The 22,596-nt window shown below is 39.7% G+C and overlaps 2 protein-coding genes across 2 annotated transcripts; one reads left to right on the top strand and one right to left on the bottom strand.

The window, feature by feature from the left end:
* Positions 1 to 306: 306 nt before the first annotated feature.
* On the top strand, positions 307 to 11,672 carry emc1 (ER membrane protein complex subunit 1). The gene is made up of 22 exons (XM_063464647.1): positions 307 to 454; positions 918 to 1,045; positions 1,133 to 1,198; positions 1,305 to 1,398; positions 1,485 to 1,613; positions 1,792 to 1,918; positions 2,085 to 2,243; positions 2,426 to 2,593; positions 2,910 to 2,981; positions 3,263 to 3,361; positions 3,622 to 3,718; positions 4,330 to 4,446; positions 5,030 to 5,229; positions 5,446 to 5,595; positions 5,864 to 6,025; positions 6,253 to 6,372; positions 6,485 to 6,622; positions 7,809 to 7,982; positions 8,172 to 8,382; positions 8,522 to 8,606; positions 8,691 to 8,820; positions 10,665 to 11,672. Exons 1-22 carry the CDS (start codon positions 363 to 365, stop codon positions 10,842 to 10,844), a joined length of 2,898 nt encoding a protein of 965 aa, XP_063320717.1. The 5' UTR covers positions 307 to 362; the 3' UTR covers positions 10,845 to 11,672.
* Positions 11,673 to 12,308: 636 nt separating this feature from the next.
* Positions 12,309 to 19,789, bottom strand: LOC134618730 (ERBB receptor feedback inhibitor 1). The gene is made up of 4 exons (XM_063464275.1): positions 19,625 to 19,789; positions 15,794 to 15,952; positions 15,272 to 15,357; positions 12,309 to 14,513 (listed from the first exon to the last, which is right to left on the bottom strand). Exons 2-4 carry the CDS (start codon positions 15,838 to 15,840, stop codon positions 13,516 to 13,518), a joined length of 1,131 nt encoding a protein of 376 aa, XP_063320345.1. The 5' UTR covers positions 15,841 to 15,952; positions 19,625 to 19,789; the 3' UTR covers positions 12,309 to 13,515.
* Positions 19,790 to 22,596: the final 2,807 nt, after the last annotated feature.

The following is a 22,596-nucleotide window of genomic DNA, read 5'->3' as shown; positions in this document are numbered from 1 at the left end:
CTTTTTTAACGTGTCGGGGTGCAGCCTATGTCTTCCACCTGAATCCTGTTATTATCCCCTGTGGTACCATTATTTTTAAATTTTATCATTGGTGTTTCTGTCACATGATCCCATCACACATTTTCCCACACATGAATTAATCTCGGTCTTACACTATTTTTTTCAATGGTGATCTGCTTTCATTTTTTTCTTTCAGTTTAGGATTTGGTTCAATCCATGAATATTTGTTAATCTGAAAGGTCACCGCTGTCTACCTTTACAACCTTTAGGGGGCAGCACTTCTCCTTCGCAGAACAAAAAGGAAGTCGTTCGGCTTCCGACTTCCTCCTCCCTTTGAAGAGCAAGTCAGAGCTGCTGCAGCAATGGCAAAGCTAATTTTGCTTTGGCTTAAGTGTGTCATATTATACAATGCTGTCGATGCTGTGTTTGAGGACCAAGTAGGAAAATTTGATTGGTAAGAGGAGTCAAGCGAACGATCAAATGTGTGCCGATTATGTTTTAATGTGGAAATGCTAATGTTAGCACCTGTCACAGCAGCTAACTGCTAATCGGTGGACTTTGAATGAGAGAACAGGTGAAAACACATCAGACAATGAATACAAACAAATGTAAATTTGGTAGTTAATTTCAGGAGGTGTACATATGTCCATGGTTTATAGAGTAAGTGAATCATTGGTCCCACTAAATTCAGCAAGTGAAACGCGATAGAAAGTGATTTAAAGGCAATAGGAAAACGTTGTAGCCAATCTGATAATAATCAATAAACCAGTGTCATGTAGTTTCGGCTTTTCAGTTTGAGAAATATGTCTTTGCACCGGGATTGGATCCATGTGGTCATTAAAACAATGGTGTCACTATGATCATGGGTGAGCTGGATGACAGTCTGAGTGCTTGTGCTTTCTCTTCATGTTTCACAGGAGGCAGCAGTATGTAGGCAAGGTTCGTTTTTCTCATTTTGACACACATGTGCAGTCATCCAAAAAGGTTCTTGTAGCAACAGAGAATAATGTTTTTGCCGCACTCAATACAAGGACCGGGGAACTCTGTGAGTATGTTGTTCGTTTGAAAGACGAAGTTCTCATATATTAGGTATAGTCTTTTATTGTCACTTTGTTATCAATGTCTGTTACAGTCTGGCGACATGTTGATAAGTCTGGACCCGAAGGAAACATTGATGCTCTTTTGCACCATGGACAAGGTGATTTATTTTTTTGTAATGAATCTGATCATGTATTTGAATTGCAGTAAAGTTTAAAGATTTTTTTAAAGTTCCTCCAGTTGATGAAACTGTGTTTGTGTCCAAGATGCGATCCTAGTGGTTGGCAATGGCCGCCTGCTGCGATCCTGGGATGTCAATGTTGGTGGTTTGAACTGGGAAATTGTGCTCGACTCTGGAAGGTGATTATTACCTTGAGGTTAAGAATGGTCTTTATTTATTCATTTATTTGATTAAATCTTAACTCGCTGCTTTTTATATGTTCAAGTTTCCAGAAAGCATGTCTAGTGGGACAGCAAGGCACAGTGAAACATGTGGCTGTTTTGAAAAAAAACATTATCTCTCTCCATTACCTTTCTAATGGCCATCAAAAATGGATAGAAAATCTACCAGAAAGGTATGTTTTTATAGTAATGTTAACTTTGTGTACTGATGTTCTCTGTTTCAATGAACATAATTCTACACAGGAATTCATTTACCACCTTGAAGGCTTTTTTTGTAGAAAATACCACACAGTGTTGCAAAAACAGTAGTTTTATTATGAAACGTTTGTCACCTTCTGTTTCTCTCCACAGTGAGACTGTGGATTACCAGACTGTTTATTCTGGAGGAAATGGTGAAGTTTATGCTTTGGGAATTGTTCCCCGTTCCCACATTGTTATTATTGCTTACAGCACTGATGATGGAGAGATAATCAAGCAGGTAATCCTGTTTATTAATGATAGTATTAAAAAAATCAGCCTATGCTCTGTAAATTTAACGTATATAAAATGGGTAATTTGTTAAAGAACAAACTAACTTAAACACTGAACCAGTGGTCAGTATATAGAATGATTTTTGTGAGTTTTTTTGTTTGTGATGTTTTCAGATCTCAGTTGAAGCTCCGTGGCTGTCCAATATAGTGGCCAGCTGTGCAGTGATTGGTCAGGGGGTGCTGATTTGTGTAGACTCTGCAACTCCATCGCTGTACATGTACGACTTAAAACCAAATATGGATGATTTACAGATGACCCAGATCCCCCTGCAGGTATGATTCTAACAAAAACCTTTCTAATGTACAAAATTACCATGTATGTCCTCTGCTTTAGATTGGGTAAGTTTTAAATTCTGCCTCTCTCTTTCTCAGCTCTCCACTTCTGTGTTCTTATATGTTCCTTTGTAAATGCACAGTTTTTCTTTTACAGTCTTCTCCTATTTGTCTTCTCACAGTCACTGGGACTTGAAGTAGCTCCAGACTTTCAACCGCTCCTGGTGTCTCACCAGCCCAACTCAGCCCATCAGCCTCTGTCTGAGTTCTTCCTTCAGCTCGGCCCTGATAACTTCCTGCTTCTCCAGTTCAACAATGGTCAGATAGTTACACTCAGGGATTTCAAGCCAGTACGTAAGCTTTTCTCTATATTTTTGTTTCATATTCAAAAACATTAGCCTGTCCTGGTATTGCAGTTGTTCTGCTATAACAGCCAACATCAGTAAATATCTGCCAAAATGTAAATGCGGCTCGGCATCCTTGCCAAAATATTTTATTGCCCTGGGAAAATGTCAAACATAATAACTGTTAAAAACGGCCAAATACGATCCTTTTTTCTTTTCTTTTTTTCCCAACCTGTGACATTTTGTAGAATGTATTGTTTTTCTACAGAAACATGATGTCTTTTGTTGTATTATACAGAGCTATATCCTTTGTTTGTTGTAGGCCTTGCTGGTTTCCTTTGCAACTACTGGAGAGAAGACCATTGCTGCTGTTATGTCCCCCAAGAATAAAACTGTGAGTTAAAGTAATATTTCACCTTTAGATTTATTTGTGGGTTTTGATGTCTTTTAGCTGTTTTCTTAGTTTTAAATTCATTTGATTTTAGAAAGCAGATGTGTAATACACCTATTGATTTACTTAATGTAAAGGTTAGACTTGTTACTTTAAGTTTTTTTTTTTTTTTTTTCATGTCTTTCAGGAAACTGTCTTATAAGTGTGTTTTGGGGTTTGTTTGTTTTTTTTTTTTTTAAATAAAGTTCTTTATTGGGAGATTACTATTTGTTTCTTTCCCATAGGCTTGCAGTATTAACCTCTTTAGTGCTGAAACTGGACGAAGACTTCTAGACACAACACTGATTTTCGTTATGGATCCTAACGGTGGCAAACCAGAGAAAGTGAGTCAGTTTTCTTTCCTGAGGTACTGTGGGAACTATGGCCTTTCAGAGCAGGCAGAGTTTTCTAAACACAGGTGCAGTCAGTTCATTTCAGTATGATGTGGAAAAATAAGACATGCTGGTTTCTGGGCTCTCTTTGAAAATATAGACAGTACTTCTTTTTCTTTTTTTTTCTTTTTTAATGCCAACTTTAGTAAATGTGGCCCGTAGTGTGTTAATAATGGCTTTACAATAGAAGTAAATTATATTCTCTCTTTCAGATCTACATACAGCCATTCTTGAAAAAAGATGACTCTGTAGGCTACAGGGCCATGGTGCAAACAGAGGACCACACACTCACTTTCATACAACAGCCAGGTATGAGCGGCAAAAACAGGAAGCAAGGAATGAGTGCTCTTTCAGGCTGTACTGATGTTAATGTTAGCAGAGCTATTGATGCTGCAGGACTTTTTAAATTATATTTTTACTAAAGCTAACCAAAGTAAAATCCTCATTGTACTCAAAAGAACAAAAAAGAATAGACACCCTATTTTTTCTGGAATGTGTTTTAGCAAGGTCAGACAGAGGCATGAAAACTTCATGAATACTCATACTGTGGTCTGACTGCGGTGGGTTTCTGTCAATCAGTAGGCAAATTAAATGTAAGTGAGGAGTCTGCGTGTTTGTTTAGTGTTGAGAACTTGGACATTTTTCCCAAAGCGCATAGACTTGTAAGCTGTGCAGTGCCTCGTGATAATATTTTTGGTTTATCCCACCTCTTAATCATCGTAGTTGCTGCCAACATCTGACCACGGTGTGGACAGATTTCATAATGTACCTACAGTCTTGTCTTTTCCACAAGAATGACGGGAAAACGCGTCTCATGACGTAATTAATGGAAAGCGTCAACACAAACTGCATACAGCCGCAGGGTGTGGGAAATGGAATGAATAAACGATTGCAGAACAATAATGATTCTTGCTTTCCAGGGCGTGTGATGTGGACTAGAGAGGAGGCCTTGTCAGATGTGGTGACAATGGAAATGGTGGATCTGCCCCTCACTGGAACGCAGGCTGAGCTGGAGGGAGAGTTCGGCAAAAAGGCCGGTAAATGTCAAACCGAAATTTTTGCTGTATTTGAATGGAGTCATGTAAATCTCCTTTACAAAGCGTAAACTCAGCAGAACTGGATGGTGTCTCCATTGATGGTTCCATAACTTAGAATTTCTAATCATTTCTGAGTGTTGTTGCATTTGCTTTTGTCCTTACTTAAACAGCTCAGCTGCTTTATCAAATCGGCGGCTTTGCTATATTCCAGTTTCAAACATATCTTTCGCGTGTGTGTTGATATTATTGCTTTAATTTCTTTTGTTTTTGTCCTGTTTTTTGTTATTGCTGCTTATGGATTCAGCCATTCAAGGTAACAAATCTGTGCTTTTTTTCAGCAAAACTTGATTCCTTGTCTTACGGTTAGGACTTCCTCACATTCAGTGAACCATTCCTCTGTTGAACCCTTTGCTTCATTTTATTTCACTCTTGAAATAAATCCTGTATCCCTGTCCTTGTTATTTCTCGCAACGTTTGTTGTATTTAAGATATGAAACATGACGCGGATCAGATGTTAAAAATTTGAGTCAAGTCCCCTGAAGGTCACTTAGCGGCATCTGTGCTCTTGTTTACGTTTGTCCAGATGGGCTGATGTCTATGGTGTTCAAGAGGCTGTCCTCTCAGCTCATCTTGCTGCAGGCCTGGATCTCTCACCTCTGGAAGCTGTTCTATGACGCACGCAAGCCTCGTAGTCAAGTTAAAAATGAGGTCACCATCGAAAACCTGTCCAGAGATGAGTTCAACTTGCAGAAGATGATGGTTATGGTCACTGCATCTGGAAAAGTATGAAACTAAAGCTTATCCTGTCATTTAGAAATGGTTTGTTAGTGTTTCGGGGAGGATGACCAGTGCCGCACAGTTGTGGTCAAACTAGATTTGGTTTATTTTGTCTAAAATCAGGCAGGCTTGAAGGGAATTGAAACACTGATAAATAAACTCGGATTAGTCATCTCACTTTTTCCTGCAAGGTTCATTCTTTTCTTCTTCTCTTTTTTTCAGCTCTTTGGGATTGACAGTAAGACTGGCAGTATTTTATGGAGGCACTACCTCGATGATGTCCCATCGAATGCGGTGTTCAAACTGATGGTACAGCGAACGACAGCGCACTTCCCTCATCCTCCGCAGTGCACTTTGCTCATCAAAGATAAGGTAACTTATTGCAAAGGCTCTGTGTTTGGAGATTCAGGTTTGGTGTCAAAGCTCTTATCTTGCAGGCTGACAATATGGATAAAGCTCAGATAGTTGTCAGGGGAAAAAACTGACCAAATGGTACCTACAGTTTCCAACTTTAAAGACAAGACAGGCTCAGTAAAAGATAAAAGTAATCTTAAAGATACCCACTTGACAGATAAAGTACTGGCCTGACCTGTAAAATGTGATTAAGGTTTATTTTCTTTGTTCTATTTTTGGTCATCAGGACACAGGGCTCACCACACTGCATGTGTTTAACCCCATCTTTGGAAAGAAGAGTCATGTGACTCCACCTGCTCTACCTCAGCCAATACTTCAGTCACTCCTGCTGCCACTCATGGACCAGGATTATGCTAAAGTTTTGCTTCTAGTTGATGATCAGTACAAGGTTTGTAGCAAACTGTATACATTTACACATTCACTGCATTGCATCTCGAAGCCATTTCTATATGAATACTCATCATGCTGCCTCATAACTGCTCTATGTCCCATTAATTATACTGTTTACATATTGTGCATGAGCACCAGGCAGTAGTACACTGTTTAACACTGGCATTGTGTGATCTGTCGGTTACCTGTAAACAAATGATATTCATCTTGCTCGCTTTTTCCCAGGTTTCTGCATTTCCTTCTACGAAGAACGTACTGCAGCAACTCCAGGAAATGGCCTCATCCATATTCTTTTATCTTGTTGACTCCAGCCAGGGAAGACTTTCTGGTTACAGACTTAGGACGGCAAGTGAAACTTTTTGAACGCATCATTTCCTGATTCTCACAGGAAACCGTCATGAAACTATACCCAAGTCACAGACAGAAAAAGTTCATGTGTATCATTTTGTGTTCTCAGGACTTGTCCACTGAGCAGATCTGGGAAGTTGTCATTCCAATGGAGATACAAAGGATTGTCTCTGTCAAAGGGAAAAGGCCTAATGAGCATGTCCACTCGCAAGGAAGAGTAATGGGAGACCGCAGTGTTCTCTATAAGGTACCGTAACATCCTTTTTAAAGCACATTTTTTAAAATTTATTTTTATTTAACTTTTATTTATACAGGTAGTCCCATTGCGACGCAGTGTCTCATTTACAAGACAGATCTGTTCTAGACAAACATATTAAAATTACAACAATAAAAGAAACAGTAAAATAGCTAAATTTGTCTAATGTACACAGTCATACCAAAGATAGGAACAAGTTCCCAGTGATGATTTCACAAAAACACTTGTATGTCTTTGAAGTATGCAAGTGAAAACAACTGAGAAAGCTTCAAATCCTTCTGGTTAAGATTATATTATTGACTTTATTCTGGCTCGATTTTGGTTTGTTTTGGCTCAGTTTTCCCTCTTTGCTCTAAAAGACAGTAACGCCCCGTCTTGTGACGTAAACTAAAAACTCATCTTTCCAAGAAATCTTGTAACCCATGTCACTGTTTTCCCAGTGAATCACATTCTCCCTTCGACTGCCCTCTTTTAGTAAGAATTCACTGCTAGTACTCCTTACTGTTGCCTTTGTTGTGATTTATGAATCACCTGTGAAGTGTGCTCTTGCATTCATTATTTCAGAGAGTAGCACAAGAAGATAAGGATAAAAACACATTAGAAATCATTCACTAGGACAGTTTATAGCGGTACATCGAGTAGTGCTTGAGGTTTCCTAGAATTGTTGATCTGGATAGGCTGATGGCCAGCTGACTGCCATATTTGAGACCTTGTTGCAAGTATTTCCGGTCATATTTTTTGTAAGCTAGATTCCTGAGAAGGCAAATGTAGCTTAACATAGTCAAGAACCCTCCTTTATGGACTGAAAAATAAATTTTCCAACCTTTTTTCATAAATGAAACCAGGTACAAAAAACTTATTTCCCTGCTACAAAGAAAAAGTCAATGCGTTAATGTGGTCCTACTTGGTTGTAGTGGTTTGCACTTTACACATTTGCTTGGCAAGCAAATGTCGTTGGTTGGACTCCAGCCGGAGACACAAATCCCAGTTTGGGTTTGCATCAGGAAGGGGATCTGGCGTAAAACTCTGCCAAATCAAACATCCGGAGCGGCCCAAAAGTAGCTTGAGTGAGGCTCTACTTCATTTGACAACAAATTTATCTTAATTAACGAGATATGTACTTTTGTGCTATTATATTAATTTAAATGTCCAATTGTGTTTTAACTAATTTTTATAGTACCTGAACCCCAATCTACTGGCTGTAGTGACTGAGAGCACAGACACGCATCAGGAGCGCAGCTTTGTCGGGATCATCCTGATTGACGGTGTGACCGGCCGCATCATCCACGAGGCTGTTCAGAGAAAAGCCAGAGGACCGGTGCATATTGTGCACTCTGAAAACTGGGTGGTGGTGAGCACGCTTGTTTGCTACAGTCATGTGTAGGGATTGAAATAATTACAACCACCTTTTGTTGTCTTGCTTTTTGCATCGTTACAGTTTGAAGGCCATTTGTTCAAAGCACATAACTAAATGGAGGAAAAAAGGGAAAATACTGAGGGTTATATTTATTGTGTCCCCTTCCCCTGTGTGACTCCGCAGTATGAATACTGGAGCACCAAGTCACGTAGGAACGAGTTCTCTGTAATTGAACTGTATGAAGGAATGGAGCTCTACAACAGCACCGTGTTCAGCTCGCTGGATCGGCCACACGCTCCTCAGGTTCTCCAGCAGTCTTACATTTTCCCCTCTGCCATTTCTACCATGGAGGCCACGCTGACTGAAAAGGGCATCACCAGCCGCCATCTGCTCAGTAAGTGCCACTTGGTTATATTGCTGTTTTCTGTGTTTTTTTGGCTTTTAGTTATTAGAGAATATGTTAGAAATAAAAAGTATTTTCAGCACCGGGCTGCCCTTTTGTAATATGTTTGTTTGAATTTGCTTTGTCATAGTTGGCTTGCCGTCTGGAGGGATTTTGTCATTACCAAAGATGTTCCTCGACCCACGAAGGCCAGAAATAGTATCTGAACAAAGCCGGTCAGTCCTCAAGTCAGGCTTGTGAAAATGAAACTCTGATTTTTCTTTACTGTTATGTATCTGACTTGTTAACTTGATCTTCAGTGAGGAGAACCTGATACCCTATGCTCCAGAGCTAATGATCCGTACAGAGTGGTTTATCAACTACAATCAGAGTATATCAAGAGTGCGAGGTATTCACACTTCCCCGTCTGGACTGGAGTCAACCTGCCTGGTGAGTCTGCCTTCAAAGTAATGAAAAGCACATGACAGCGCAGTGTAAGATTAAAATAAAATGGTTTAAAAACCATTTACATCACATATATTTAGTTTAAAATGGTACAAAGACAACCTATCAAATGTTGAAATGGAGAAATTTTATTGGTTGAACAACACACTCATCGGCCACCGCACTGGGTCACCCGTTCAACTACTTGTTTACATAAATATTTAATAAGCCAATCACATGGCAGCATTGTAATGCTCAAACTAAGCATCTTAATGGGGTAGAAAGGTGGTTTAAGTGGCTTTGAATGTGGCATGGTTACAGATAATAATCTGAAAAACAAAATCAAAATATCCAGTGATCAGGAGCTCTCTATGTGAAAATGTCTCATTGATGTCAGAGGTCAGAGGAGAATGGCCAGAGTGGTTTAAGCTGATAGGAAAGCAACAGTAACTCAACAAATCGAACTTTAAAGGAGATGGACTAAAGCAGGAGTAGATCACACCAGGTGCCACTTGGACTAGAATCTCTGAGCAATGTTTCTGGCACCTTGTTGAATCTGTGCCATGAAGAATTAAGCCAGTTCTGAAGGCAAAATGAGGTCCAACATCGTACTAGCAAGGTGTAACTAATGAAGTGGTCAGTGAGTGGATATAAGATGTAACTGTGGCAATCGGAGCATGTTTAATATTGTGTTGCATCATTTCTTCTATGGGGTTCACAACTGAGGGGAAACAAACGCTGTTGTTTTAAAAGTGAAGTGTTTTCCCATCCTTGGTAGATATATTGATTTCAGCTGCTCAAAAGTTAATGGTGTACTTTACTAGAGTTGTGATCCTGAAATAATTGATACATTCTCTGGAAAAAAAAAAGACTCTGGGTGGATGAAAGCATGTTGCTCTGAGATTTTTATATCGTTTAGTGCACAAGCTCTGTGCACATTTTCTCCAACCGTATTACCAAGCTGTGAGCCACGCACTAAGAACAAACCCACTGGTCCCTTTTTAAGCCTGTGGTATTCCAGGTTCATGGTTTCCAAAAATAATTTCATATTTTGATTTTTCATTCCACTGAGCAGTTTTTTTCCACTCTGCCTCAGTCCATCTTACATGAGCAAATGTCCTGGCTTGTTTATGTTTTGTTTTGTTTTTTGTTTTTTGCACATAGTGGAGTTTTAACTTGTTTTTGTGGACGCAGCAATGAACTATGTTCAGTAGAGCTCATGCGCCATTTTCCACAATGGAATATTGTCTTGTTTTTTTAACCAAAGCTTGGCTATTCAGTATCTGCTTCTGACTTTCTTCCCCACTTAGAAGGAATTATTTGGATCCTTTAATATCATCTGCCATAGATGAGAAATTCCCCCAGTTTAATTTAAATTGACAGTGGTTTAAATAAACTGTTTGCCCAGTCAGTCTCTCAGTCTTTCACAAATGGTGAAATCCTCCTTGGTTTTACTTCTGTGAGGCTCAGCTTCTCTGGGATGTTTTTTTTGTATAGCAAATCATGTTACTCAGTAACCTAATTAGCTGTGAGAATGTTCCACCGGGTCTTTTTTTTTTCCTGGTATAGCATTACGCAACTTTTCCAGTCTTTTTTTTTTTTTTTTTTGCCCCTTCCCCGTGTTGCTGACGTCAAATTCAAACTGAGTTCTGAACATTTTTTTTCTTGTTTAACGTCCAGTTAAATTTTTGATTTAAAGCATCTTCAAATCATTGCATGTACATTTTACATCGCATCACAACTATTTGGAAACAGGGCTGTAGATGATTCCTTATTTGGAAATGTATTGCCACCACTTGGTTTTCCTCCTCACTTAAATAAAATCTTAATATGACATTTTTATTTTTTAGGTTGTGGCATATGGTCTTGACATCTACCAGACACGTGTGTATCCCTCGAAGCAGTTCGACGTACTAAAAGATGACTACGACTACATGCTGATCAGTAGCGTGCTTCTTGCCCTTTTCTTTGCCACCATGATCAGTAAACGCCTGGCAGAAGTCAAACTGCTCAACCGGGCTTGGCGGTAAGGCAACGGTTAAAATCCTACATCTGCCAGCTCTGTGGCTGCACGAAGGACCTCGGCTCCAAGAGATGAGACCGCTGAGGCCGTGCCTGTCCAAGAACACAGGTCAAAGTTCAATAAGGCCCATAAGGAACTGCAGGGGTGAGGGGACAGTGGGGAGGGGGTGAAATGAGGGGTTAGTAAAAGTTTTTGTGTTTATTTTTTAACTTATTTTGCAAAAATGAATTATTTCATAGTAGAATAATTGTTCTTTTGTGAAATGTCATTTTCGATTAAATGTTTAACACATAGCTAATTATGAACCGATAAAACCGGCCGATTTATTAAACTGTGGAGCTTGAAAACTTCTGCTCATGTGAAAGTTATTTTAGTTTTCCTGGGCTTTTTTTGTTTTGGTTTTTTGAGACATTTCTGCATCACTGGACTGATCTAATATAAAGCGATAACAAATGTGGAGCTGAGGGAATAGTCAGGAGAAATGCGTGAATGTGAGCATGAACTCAAACAGTACCATAGTGGAATGGTTTGTTGTTTTTTTTAGCCTGCTGAATCACCTTGATACTCCAGTCCCATTTGGATTGTTGGCAAATGAGCTGTGAATATGAGCTGTGAGGTGATAATGTAGCATGTACAAGAAATGGTTTTTTTGAGATGTCTGAAAACCACCAAATGAACTGTTACACTGTTGCCACCATCACATGATGAACCAAGGGAATGGGAAGAGACAGTAGCCTTTCTTTTATGTACATCCCTCATCTTGTAGCTCATACTTTTATGAGAAATTTTCCACACAGCTACTGTTGATGCTCCATTAAAATTTCTCCCAAAACTCCATTCTGAGCGCTTTATTTTGTTGTTGTTGTTCTTCTTCTTCTTCATCTTCTTCTGTCAGCTGCTCCTTTTAGGGTTCTTCACAGCGGATCATCTGCCCCCATCCACCTATATTCTGTCACACCAACTCTCTGCTTTTGATTATTATTATTGTTATTAGTAGTAGTGTTATTATTATTATTATTATTAGTTCATTATTCCAGGTGCTGGTGACATGGTCCACCTAAATACCAACATGTGCTTTTTTATTATGTAGTGCCTGAAAGTTCAATTAGACATAGGATGGCAGCCTGGTTTCACCCTAATGCCATAAAAATATATATGTTCATAGGTTTCTCAGTTCCTCCATAACAGATCCAGGACTCATGGGAGAGATATATTCCCCACCTGGCTTGGGATGAACTCCATATGAACTGCAAGAGGTGACCAGGGTGAGGTAAGTCTGGGCTACCCCTGTGACCTGAACCCAGATTATAGATGGATGAGACAATAAAGTTTATCTTATCTTGAAAAAAGGAGGTCAAACTTAAAGAAAGCTCTCTATATCATAGCTTGAGTGTGGAGAATGAGGCAATCCTAGAATGAATAAGTTATTTATTTCTATAAATAGATTAAAGACAATTTTTACAATTGACACAAAATTATGAACTTACAAACAGCCTTTGAATGGGCCAAATCCGATAGAGAACCTTCATGAGAACTTCATAGAGGTTGGTGTAACAAAGGTAAATGTGGGCCTGCACCTCAGCAGTGTAAACGTAACATGACTTCCATGCCCACACAGTAAAAAAAAAAGTATAAACATCAGATTTACATCATTAAAAATTTTCATGAGGATCAGCTAATGACAATTTTTCAGCTCTATTTACAAATGCAACAAGTAAAAACTTCTGACTTGTTCTTCATATGTTTAAAGACCTGTGAACATAAGTGTGACTGCAGGTTTTCAACAAAGTTTCTAATGAAAATGAATTAGAATTTAGCTTTAAATACACACTGATTAAAATGAACAAATTGACACTTTAAATGCAGATGCTGAATTTTCTGTAGTTAATGTAGTTTGATGTAAATTTCTAAAAGCGCAAACACCCAATATTAGCTGCATCGAGTGTGTGTGTGTGTGTGTGTGTGTGTGGGGGTGATCTAACATGTTCATTTGCAAATTTACTATAAAATTTGTCAAGAATTTTTAGACTTGCACTTGACTAACTCTTTATAATCTGGTATTTTTTAATGAAGCACTTTATTAAGTTTACCTGAAAAGATGCTAAAATATTCAAATAGTGCTTTAATTATTTGGAAAAACATCAAATCTATCAATACATTATATTTTTCAAGCAGCATTGTGATAAAAATAACAGACGTGGAACAGTTTGGCACAAGCCCAGCTTGTACATTTATAAAGACGCGCTCTCTTGTAAGGTATATGTTGCATAGCTAAGGCTGTTTTTAGTGGTATGAGCATACGACTGTCAGACTTTAAAAATTTATAAGTGATCATACTTTTTTTTTAGTAAGAAAACGGCAGTATCTTAGTTATCGAAAACCGACAAATGGTGATAGAAAATAAATATCTGTTCTCTATTTGTGAAAATACTATATTATTGTGTATTGTCGTTGTGGTCGAAGTAGAAGAGACGTCTCTAAAATACTGATTGGTAAAATGTTCAGTCAAAAAAACCTCGTGGATATTACACCAAACACATGTCAGTCAATGAAAATACCAATACGTTACACATGTGAGCAGATATTATCGCACACTGTACAGTCGTGTATCACAGAGTGATTAATAACGTCAGTCACCGTTTTGTACTCGTCTAGTTTCAGACATGGTGAGATGATTTCTACCTTTTCTGCCAGAAGCTGCTGTTCCCTGTCTTAGCAGGTTCACTCAGGAGTCTTTCTCTTCTCTCTGTGTTTGGCGGTCGGCCCGGCGGCAGCAGGATGTAGTGCGTCCCGCTGGCCTTTCTGCCATCCTTCAAAATCGGAACGATGCAGGGAGAAAACTGGGTTGCAGGTGGCTCACCTGTCATCTGTCTCAGTAACGCCTTACTGACATATTTGGGGTTAGCAGCAAAACTCTGAGTGGCAGGCATCACTCCATTGATATAAATTGGAAGACTTTTAGGGCTTGGGGTGCGTGGTGGACAGGGTGGGACTAAAGGCACCCTAGGAGGGATTTTGGGAGGTTTGTCTTCATCGGTCCCAGTCTTTGATTTTGGTGGGATGGGGATACGAGGAGGGATTTGTGGCCTGTCAGTGGACCATGATGAGGTGCTGGCGTGTGGCTGGGTGGAATGATCCCAGCCAGAAAATTGGATTCTAGGTAATAGGTTCTGGTCTGGCCGTTTGGCTCCAAAGGTATCCTCAGCTTCCGACAACACAGGCTGGTTTTCATCTCTCTGGTGACCAAGGCACCAAATGTTGGCCGCAAACCTGCCTCCTCCAAATGTTGGCCGGTCCTCTCTGCTTGGCCAAGAGAAAGCCATGGATCCAACGCCAGCATCTCCAGCCCTCAATGAACTCTCTTGGTAGGCATAATTTACTTGGCCAAAGTCTTTGCTGCTGTTCCTGCAGATAGGCTTAGGGCAGCTTTTGGGCAAAAGGGGCCGTCGGTCACTGGTAAAGAACTCAACCTCACTATCAGCTGCTTCATCTGACATAAGCTCCTCGTGGTCTGGCAGAGGTGGCAAGGGTTTGGCCTCCCTCTGATCAACCCCGAACACTGCCTGTCTCTGGGAAGAAGGAACCACCTGGTCTCCCTCAATGGGCAGCAGCATGTTGTCTGATGCTAGGCGGTAGGAATCAGGAAAAAATGGAGGCTGGGAGAGAGAGGGGTTGGCTGCGGAGAGAAAAAAGGGCAAAAAAGGAAATGTGTTAAAACAGCTGGCACAAAATGCTACGTTTGCTTTTATACTGAGAAAGCAAATTGTTATGTAAGGCTTTGCTATCGCTGTTGTCTCCTCCAGTGCAGAAACAACTCTCAGAGGAAGAAACATGGAAAACAAATTGCTGCCCAACCGCCTTATAAAAACGTACTTTACTGAAGATACTGTACAGGAAACGGGAGTAAAAACATCCTGAAAACACCAGCTTAACCTATCGCCTTCTTCGTCAAACATCAGCCACAACACCCTGATTAACACGGGAATCGTCATTATCTGCAGGGCAGGCCACAATCTTAACTGAGCTTCCCATAACCTTCTCTGTGGAAACATCCGACGTGCCCCAGACTGCAGGAACAGCTGGTGACTGGGGAGCGATAGCTTCCCCTCCTCCTACACCCTGATCTCTTTCCTCTGGTACACAGCTTAGTACTGTGATGGCAAACTCACTTGCATTCTGTCTAAATACTGTTCTACTAGACAAATGAGGTTTAAAGGGTTTTTTTTCTCTAATAAAAAAAGTTCAAAAAGTTAAATTTCAAAACAATGAAAAATAATTGCCAGAATTTCTACAATTTACAGTAATAGCAGATACATACTGATACTGTTCCTGATACATACGAATTCAAAGCAGTGGAGCTATGATAAAGTTCATGCATCCAAGCTAAATCAGTTTCCTTCCTACATGTAACACTAATATCTGAAAAAGACTCACAGTTAAACTCGTTGGCCATTTGCTGTTGCTGTTGAAGCTCCTTCAGGGTTTGCTCTGTGTCAGCACTCAGGCCAAAGCTCTGCACTCTGCAAAGCAGGACAGGTTGAGAAATCCATACAGAGCTGTGCACGATGGTAAATCATTCCAAATCAGTCATTATAAGACGAGCCTAACAAATGCATTAACAGGACATATGTTCAGTTGTCCTTTTTCTATTTGCATTATGAAACAGTAGCAAGTTACTGGATTTCTTTCCTGAGCCAGACTCTGTGTCTATGTTTGCCAGACACTGTTATTTAGTTTCATATTATCTTGCTATATACATATATTATAATCCTGCATGACTACATGTAGTTGCTCATGCTAACATTTATCCCTTTTCTTATATTTCTCCTTTTTTCCTGCTCAGATTTACATGCTCAACATTTTGCAAAGCTGCCACAGATTCACAGATAATAATAATAACAGATTATTTACATTTTTTAAAAATTAGTACTAGGACTTGTGTAGTGTTAATTGTACCTGTTCAGGTCATGCTGTCTCCACAAATTATTCTGACTCCTGGCCATGATGTAGAAGAGATCGTGTTCTTATAAGAAGCTCTATTTGATATCGATCTGAAGCTCCAACACAAGTCAGCTCCGTCAAACCCATCACAGCCTCATTCTAGCCAGTGGTAAGCTGTTGAAGAAACACTGACATTAGAGTGCAAGGGGATTCATCTGGCTATCTTTTACATTCACATCTGGCTTTTGCATTACATCACATCATTCAGGTCACACCTTTGCTGGTGTGAAATGCCCATAAGCAGGGTACAGCTGGATCTCATCACCGTCCATCACACTCAGCTGCACGTTCTTATCTTACCAGGCAAGGAAAAAGGCAGCAAACAATACAAGATAACTGCACATACACAAGCATACAGCATATATTACAGACAGATGGACTACTTCATGAAAATTGTATAAGCTAAGTATTTTACTTTGAATGAGTAACATATAACAAAGTTCAGAGGATGTAACATTTCATGACATTCTTTATGTTTAGTATGTAGATTTGCAGGATTGTGAAGAACATTCATATCATTCACATTTCAGTGTAGTAAAAGTATCATTACACAACTATATCCAATAGCTTTTTCCTATTCTCAAAAAGGTTATGAAAGCAGTGCAAAAGAAACGTTTACATTTTGAACATATGCCACTTTTCACTAGACGCAGTAAACAAACGACTTGCGATACCCCGCATGTTTTAGGTGAGCCTTGAGGAAACAAGAGTAACAACAAAAGCCAAGAAAATTGCTTCAGCCTGCTCTCTCAGCCACCATATGTATCCAGTTTAAAGCTATTTGTCTGATGAGCAGGGTATTACACAACCTCTGGGTCAGATGTGGGAGGGCGACAGTACTCCTGCACCCTCCTTCATCTCTGTGCAACGCTCCAGTATCTGCCCTCAGAAAAGGGGCTTATTGTCCAGAATTCCTGTGATGCTGAATGACAAACTCCACCGCTGAGACGGCCCCAAAGCACCGCGATTATAGACGCACTTGAAGGAAAATTCAGTTTGAGTCTGACGGGGTCACAAGCCCTAACCTTGTTAGCCTACTGGCTGAGAACAAAGTGCGCTTAAAAAGCAGCACACTGCGAATGACTAGGAAATGCCTTACTGTTAAAATCTTTTAAGGGGTTAAGGTGAGAGAGAATTTTGTGCAGACAGGCAAAGGAATGAAATAAGTACAAAGACTGTACGTGACATCCATGTTGATGATTAAGATTCTCAACTAGCACATATCTATAAAGATGATGACTGTTTCTCCTGATATGATGCACAGCAACTGATATCATTCCAGGGCGGTGGACACTTGTATCAGGGCGAAGGTGAAGGTCATCCTGTTTTTTTTTTTTATATGATAGATGATGATGTCAACCTTGCTGTTGCGGTTTTGGCTTACGGTCAGATGTGCAGCTCAGATTGAGCAGACCATCAGACAACTGAAGGAGTTTAAAACTGAGTGGTGCCCCTGTGTCTTCCCAGCACTGACGCAGCAAAGCACCCAGCAGCGTTGACTCAATGACATACCTCTAAATCTTTGTTCTCCCCATATATTGTACTTTACATATTTGTGCTTCTTCTTGCATTGAAAGCAACATTTAGAATTAAAATACAATAAGGCGGACACATACTGTGCTTATGCAATGAAATAAAAAGACCCATTTCACATTAAAATGAAAGCACCACACTGCCTGGAGGGCAATCCAAGGTCTCCATTCTACTATCACTGCAATCTTTTGCTTCAAAGACCTGCTTTGTTTCCTGTCCATGATAACTCCACCGCCGAAGTGGGAAGCAAACAATGCAGAGAATGCAAAGGAAACCCAACTACAAACAAAACAGTGACTCAAGCGTGGATTTGAATATTAATGCTATCCTTAAAACAACCAACTGTGGCGTCATTTCCACCCGTGAGCCTTGGAGATGGAAGACACAGACTAATTATGAATTCTACCGGCAATTACTCAGTGTCCATGAATGGAGCCACTCTCGGGCATGAATGGGCCTTTGTGCCACTTTGGTGCACAGCGAAGCAAGCCTGAAAATACAAGTAAACTCTCCCATGAGGTTAGGACTAGAGATACGCCATGGAGACAAGCTGCCACGGCCAAGGTATGAGTCTGTGCCACAAAAAGTCCCCTGCGGGGGGGACTGCGTGTGTTGGCACAGTTGGAAGGACAAGCCAGAGGCTGAAGAAAACAGTTTGTTTAGTACACGCAGGGTCCTTGGTGTGTTGTCCTTGGCAGTCCCCACCTCAACTTTTTTTCAGGCAATAGACCATTCAGTGACCGGGCCTTCTTTGCACACGAGTTGATTATCCTGATGGCGTGAAGTTTGCACCTTACACACACATACATACACACTAATTAAGTCTGCTAAGCTGTGGGACTAACTACAACACTGCGCGCCACAAAACTAAACAATAAAGCATTTGATTCAATGAGAGAAACAGTTTTAACAACAAGATCTGCAGCCCAAATACAAGTTTATTCACCAAACTAATCTAGGTTCAATGTGTGACTGTGGCTTTCAAAAAAAATTTACATTGCACTAACAAACCACACCTTTAGGTTTATCCGCATGTACTGATTTTTAATGGGTCACCAGGCGAAGCCCATGCTGTAAATGTGACAGTTTAATGCAGTTCATTAGATCCTGACATTTCCACAGTTTAACTTCATTCACCTGGGGAATAAAAGAGGCATATGAAAAGATGTTTGTGATGATATTTAACAGAAAAAATGCAGTTTTAGTACTTGCTTTTTATTTACAAAAAATATAAAAAAAATAATTAAATAAACGTGTTAAAAATGCTTTTGTTGTTACATATCTAATATTGTTACATAATTTTATATATGTAACAACCTATCTAATATTGTTACATATCTAATATGTAACAAGAGGGTAGGTAGACTTTATAGTCTACTTGCGTGTCCGAAATGTTTTTCCTCTAATAAACTAAAGTCTAGATAGTGTGCAGAAAATCAAGATTTTCACATTTTTATAGTTTGAAAAAAGCACAACTCCACCTGGTCATGGGCCACATCGGCATGCAGTACATTTTCACATCATATGTAACTATTAAACTATATATTCATAGTTCATTTTATTATTATAATTAATTTTCATAACCCTTATTGTCACTTTATGTTATTGGCCTTTATCGCACTATATTCTTGATAACACAGCCCACCTTATGTTTAACTCTGGGTCATGCGCTTTTTACTGTAAATTATTTTACATTATATTACTGAAGTCACTTTTTTTTACACTTTTTGAATGATAGTTGTAAACCAATTTTGACTCCCTCATTTTATTTTATTTTTGTGCTTTAAATTATACAAAAAACTTCAGACAGACATAGGATTACTGGTTTACTCTTTATCGCCTACTAGTGGGTGAAAATGGAAGTGCCGAGCAGTCCAAGACCTATCCCGCCTCGACGTGACTTCCCTCGGCGGACGCGAGTGAAATCCCTCAGTGGGTCAGAAGTACAGTGCGTTCCACTAGATAAATAACTTCCTCTAGCTGGTCTACTCACACAAATGTCCAGCTTACAAAATGCTGTCCACACACATCTGAATTATACAGGCTCTACTCAGAGAACAGACTAGAGTGATTTCTGACCGGCTCTTTTTCTTTTTTTTCGTGACGTCCCAGTGTAGAAAACACTCGTATACACTTAGTAACAGAGTAACATTCACATCACATACAACACAGCATCTGACCGTCCCGTGGTAAAGGCAAAGGCAACAAATAATATTCATCAAGCAACTTTTATGAGAACGTGATAAGCCTCACCATGAAAATGCTGCTTATCCGTCACGTACAGCTGGTTTCGCTCGATCGCCCTCAGTCCCAAGCGAGAAATGACACTCGTGAAGCTAAAATCCAGTCTGTCAGTCAACCCTGACCCATGTGCATCGACCCTCCTCTGTCAACAACACTGGGAGGTGAAACTCATTTTGTCAGAGTGACGCGGGTTTCCACATCTCCTTATAAAAGAACTCAACACCCAGAACACGTTACTGTAACTCCACCCATGGCTGCCTTAAAGGGGAAAAAATGCCTGTAATTTTTTTTACATCACTCTACTAGGAAATGCACTGAATACTTCACAAAAAAAATTACTATTTGATCTTCTTTTTTTTTTTTTAATTTAATTAAATTTATTTTTTTGAGTTTGTAGTTAGAACCCAATTCTGTCCAACATAGTTTTGACTCTATTAAATGTAACTGATAATCTGTAATTACTTTTCATATTACATTTTTACATACACATGATAATATAAAATATGATTATTTGTTCTCAATTAAACTATACAAATCATCTCCCTTTGACCAGGAATAACATTGAAATTGTACTTGCGCATTATGATATCAGCAGTAATTCACGTTTCGCTTACGTTTCATCTCTATACTCCTCTGTACGCTTTTACTTACTTTCCTGAACTCTTCCGTCAACTGCAGTGTGAATTTAACAAGATGTTGTTAACCTGTCTGCGCAACTTTCAGGTTTCAGGACACCATTCATAAAATCTATTTCCTTACTGTCAGTGGAACTAAGACTCTGTAGAGCTTAAGGATCTATGCTTAAATCTATTGAGCATTTCCCCTCCCATTTTATTACATCGTTTACCCTACACTGAGTATGCCTCAGCAGGTCAAAAAAGCAAAAATGTCCTTTATTTTATTTGTTCCCTGTAATGCGTGTACAGGAAATTGCATTTCAAGCAATTGTGGCCTGACTTGTGTGGGAGTCAGAAAGTGTGTGGGTGGATATTGGCGTGTGTACAACATAAGACTGATAAAGAGTTACAAGCACTAGATTGGCAGACCAGAGATGAAGGATGAGGACTTGTTTTGAAGCCTGCATGTCACAAAAGAGTTGACTGTGTGTGTGTGTTTGTCCTGTGTTTGTCCTCACCCACGCTGAGAGAGGCAGAAGGACAATATGAGAGGCCATTTACCAGAAAATAACAAGGAAGTGAGTGCAGGCTATTCTTGTTTTTACCACAGGGTCCAGACCACACTGGGCTTACAGTCTTCCCCCAGACTGCCATCTGATCTTTTTACTGCAGTAACAACACAAATAAATCCTTAGGCAAAATGACCCATCAAATATTGTACACTGTATAACCAAGTCGTAAAATTGTAAGCCAAGTGACCCTGTAACCTTTCTTTCTTCCCTTGGTGCACATTGTTCAGTAGTTCCTCTGCTTGTACTACTCCAATAAAGCCCACATACAGTCATATGCGGATTAAGGAGTGCCTTATACCTATATACTGACTGTAAATCACAAACCCATAAAATAAATACGCCACATGTAATGTGCTTACATTGCTGCAATCATCAACCGTCCCTCTCCCACTAACGTTAACTTGTTTGCTTAAAGGAATACTCATAGTTTCAACAAATAAGCTGTTATGTATCAACTTTACATTGTGCAATGTGGAATTTCAAAGTGACACAGAGAAGTACAGTCACACCACTGTCATTCTGCTATAAACCAAGTTCAAGTTTTGTGTTACAGTTAAGACTGTAAGACTAACAATACCGAACTATATAGAAATTAAATATACCACCTGCTGTCCCTTCAAAATCAAAATCTTAGTCTAATCATTTTTTATTAAATTACATAAATTGCATGGCCATGCAAAATTCAAAGTTTTTGCCACTTTTACCAGCAGCTCTGCTCTTGCTTTGCAGTCCTCTGTGGGCGCTTGTGGTGACCCAGGATGCTCAGGGCTGTGGGGGTTTTTGTCGGGGTGGGCCAGTCTCCCACAGGGGAGGTCAAGTCATTTCCTGCTCTGAGAGACCTCCGTCCCTCACAGATGTCAGTGCAGTCAGAAGCCCACCTTCCACATCTGCAGCACTCCACCTCCCAACCCCCCACACCCTTATCAAAAAAGATAAAGAAGACTGCTTATTTTTAATGTTGCAAACATACATATATGTCAGAGTTCGAGAGCTGGCCTGACTCAAATGCAGACTGGCAAAAAATTAGCAGGAATACCAGGAGGACTATGACACACATATGTGTGTGTGTATGTATAAAAATCAGTTGTTCTGTGGAAAAGAACAGGATTAATGCAAGAATGAGTAGAAAGTACAAGATCATAATAAAACTCATCAAGACTTATGGCTATATCAAACTGATCTATCAGTTTCATCTATCCGAGAATAGAAAACTAAAATGATGAGTGTGTGCAGCACAGCGCTTAACAGTGTCTCAAGTTGGAAAAGGAAATGAAGTAGGTAGGTGTTAACATATGTTTTCTATGGTAAATACACTTGTGTAGGTTGATGTGCTGACACGGTGACACAGGGAATTCTCTTATAGAGGAACCAGCTGTGTACAAACATGTAATAGCAATTAGAGCGCCGCTACAGGGCTGCTGTTTTCAAAGTCGCGGTGGACGTGTCTTGTGTTTAGGTTTCGCATTCCTTGTTCCAGCGAATCTGTGTTAGAGGTTGTGATAACTACAGGCGCATATGGCGGCCATATTTATGAGCTGTATGCTTTAAATACGTGAATGCATAAAACAATGTCCACTTGCTGCTGCCACATGTGTAAGAGGTTAAAAATCAAGATTGTTCAGAGATGAGTAAACGATGGGTTACCAGAACTGAAAGAGCGTCGTCATCCAACTCGATTCGAGTTGCTGTAATTGAGAAAAACCAGAAAGATATTTTTATGAAATTCTCATATCTAGTTCATTGCACCCCTCTCTTGCCACCTACTACTTCCTCCAGCCTGATTTGTAATATT

The sequence above is a fragment of the Pelmatolapia mariae genome, linkage group LG20 (assembly GCF_036321145.2).
Source record: "Pelmatolapia mariae isolate MD_Pm_ZW linkage group LG20, Pm_UMD_F_2, whole genome shotgun sequence".
Classification (NCBI taxonomy): domain Eukaryota; kingdom Metazoa; phylum Chordata; class Actinopteri; order Cichliformes; family Cichlidae; genus Pelmatolapia; species Pelmatolapia mariae.
Note: the sequence above shows the minus strand (reverse complement) of the source record. Positions and strands in the feature narration are given on the sequence as shown.

Bases quoted from the DNA above. Each gene is read 5' to 3' on its own strand.
- emc1 (XM_063464647.1), top strand. From the start codon at position 363: ATGGCAAAGCTAATTTTGCTTTGGCTTAAGTGTGTCATATTATACAAT. The intron at 1,399-1,484 runs GTGATTATTACC...TATATGTTCAAG, and splicing joins ATTGTGCTCGACTCTGGAAG to TTTCCAGAAAGCATGTCTAG. The intron at 8,383-8,521 runs GTAAGTGCCACT...GCTTTGTCATAG, and splicing joins CACCAGCCGCCATCTGCTCA to TTGGCTTGCCGTCTGGAGGG.
- LOC134618730 (XM_063464275.1), bottom strand. From the start codon at position 15,840: ATGGCCAGGAGTCAGAATAATTTGTGGAGACAGCATGACCTGAACAG. The intron at 15,358-15,793 runs GTACAATTAACA...CCTGCTTTGCAG, and splicing joins AGACAGCATGACCTGAACAG to AGTGCAGAGCTTTGGCCTGA. The intron at 14,514-15,271 runs GTGAGTCTTTTT...TTCTCTCCGCAG, and splicing joins AATGGCCAACGAGTTTAACT to CCAACCCCTCTCTCTCCCAG.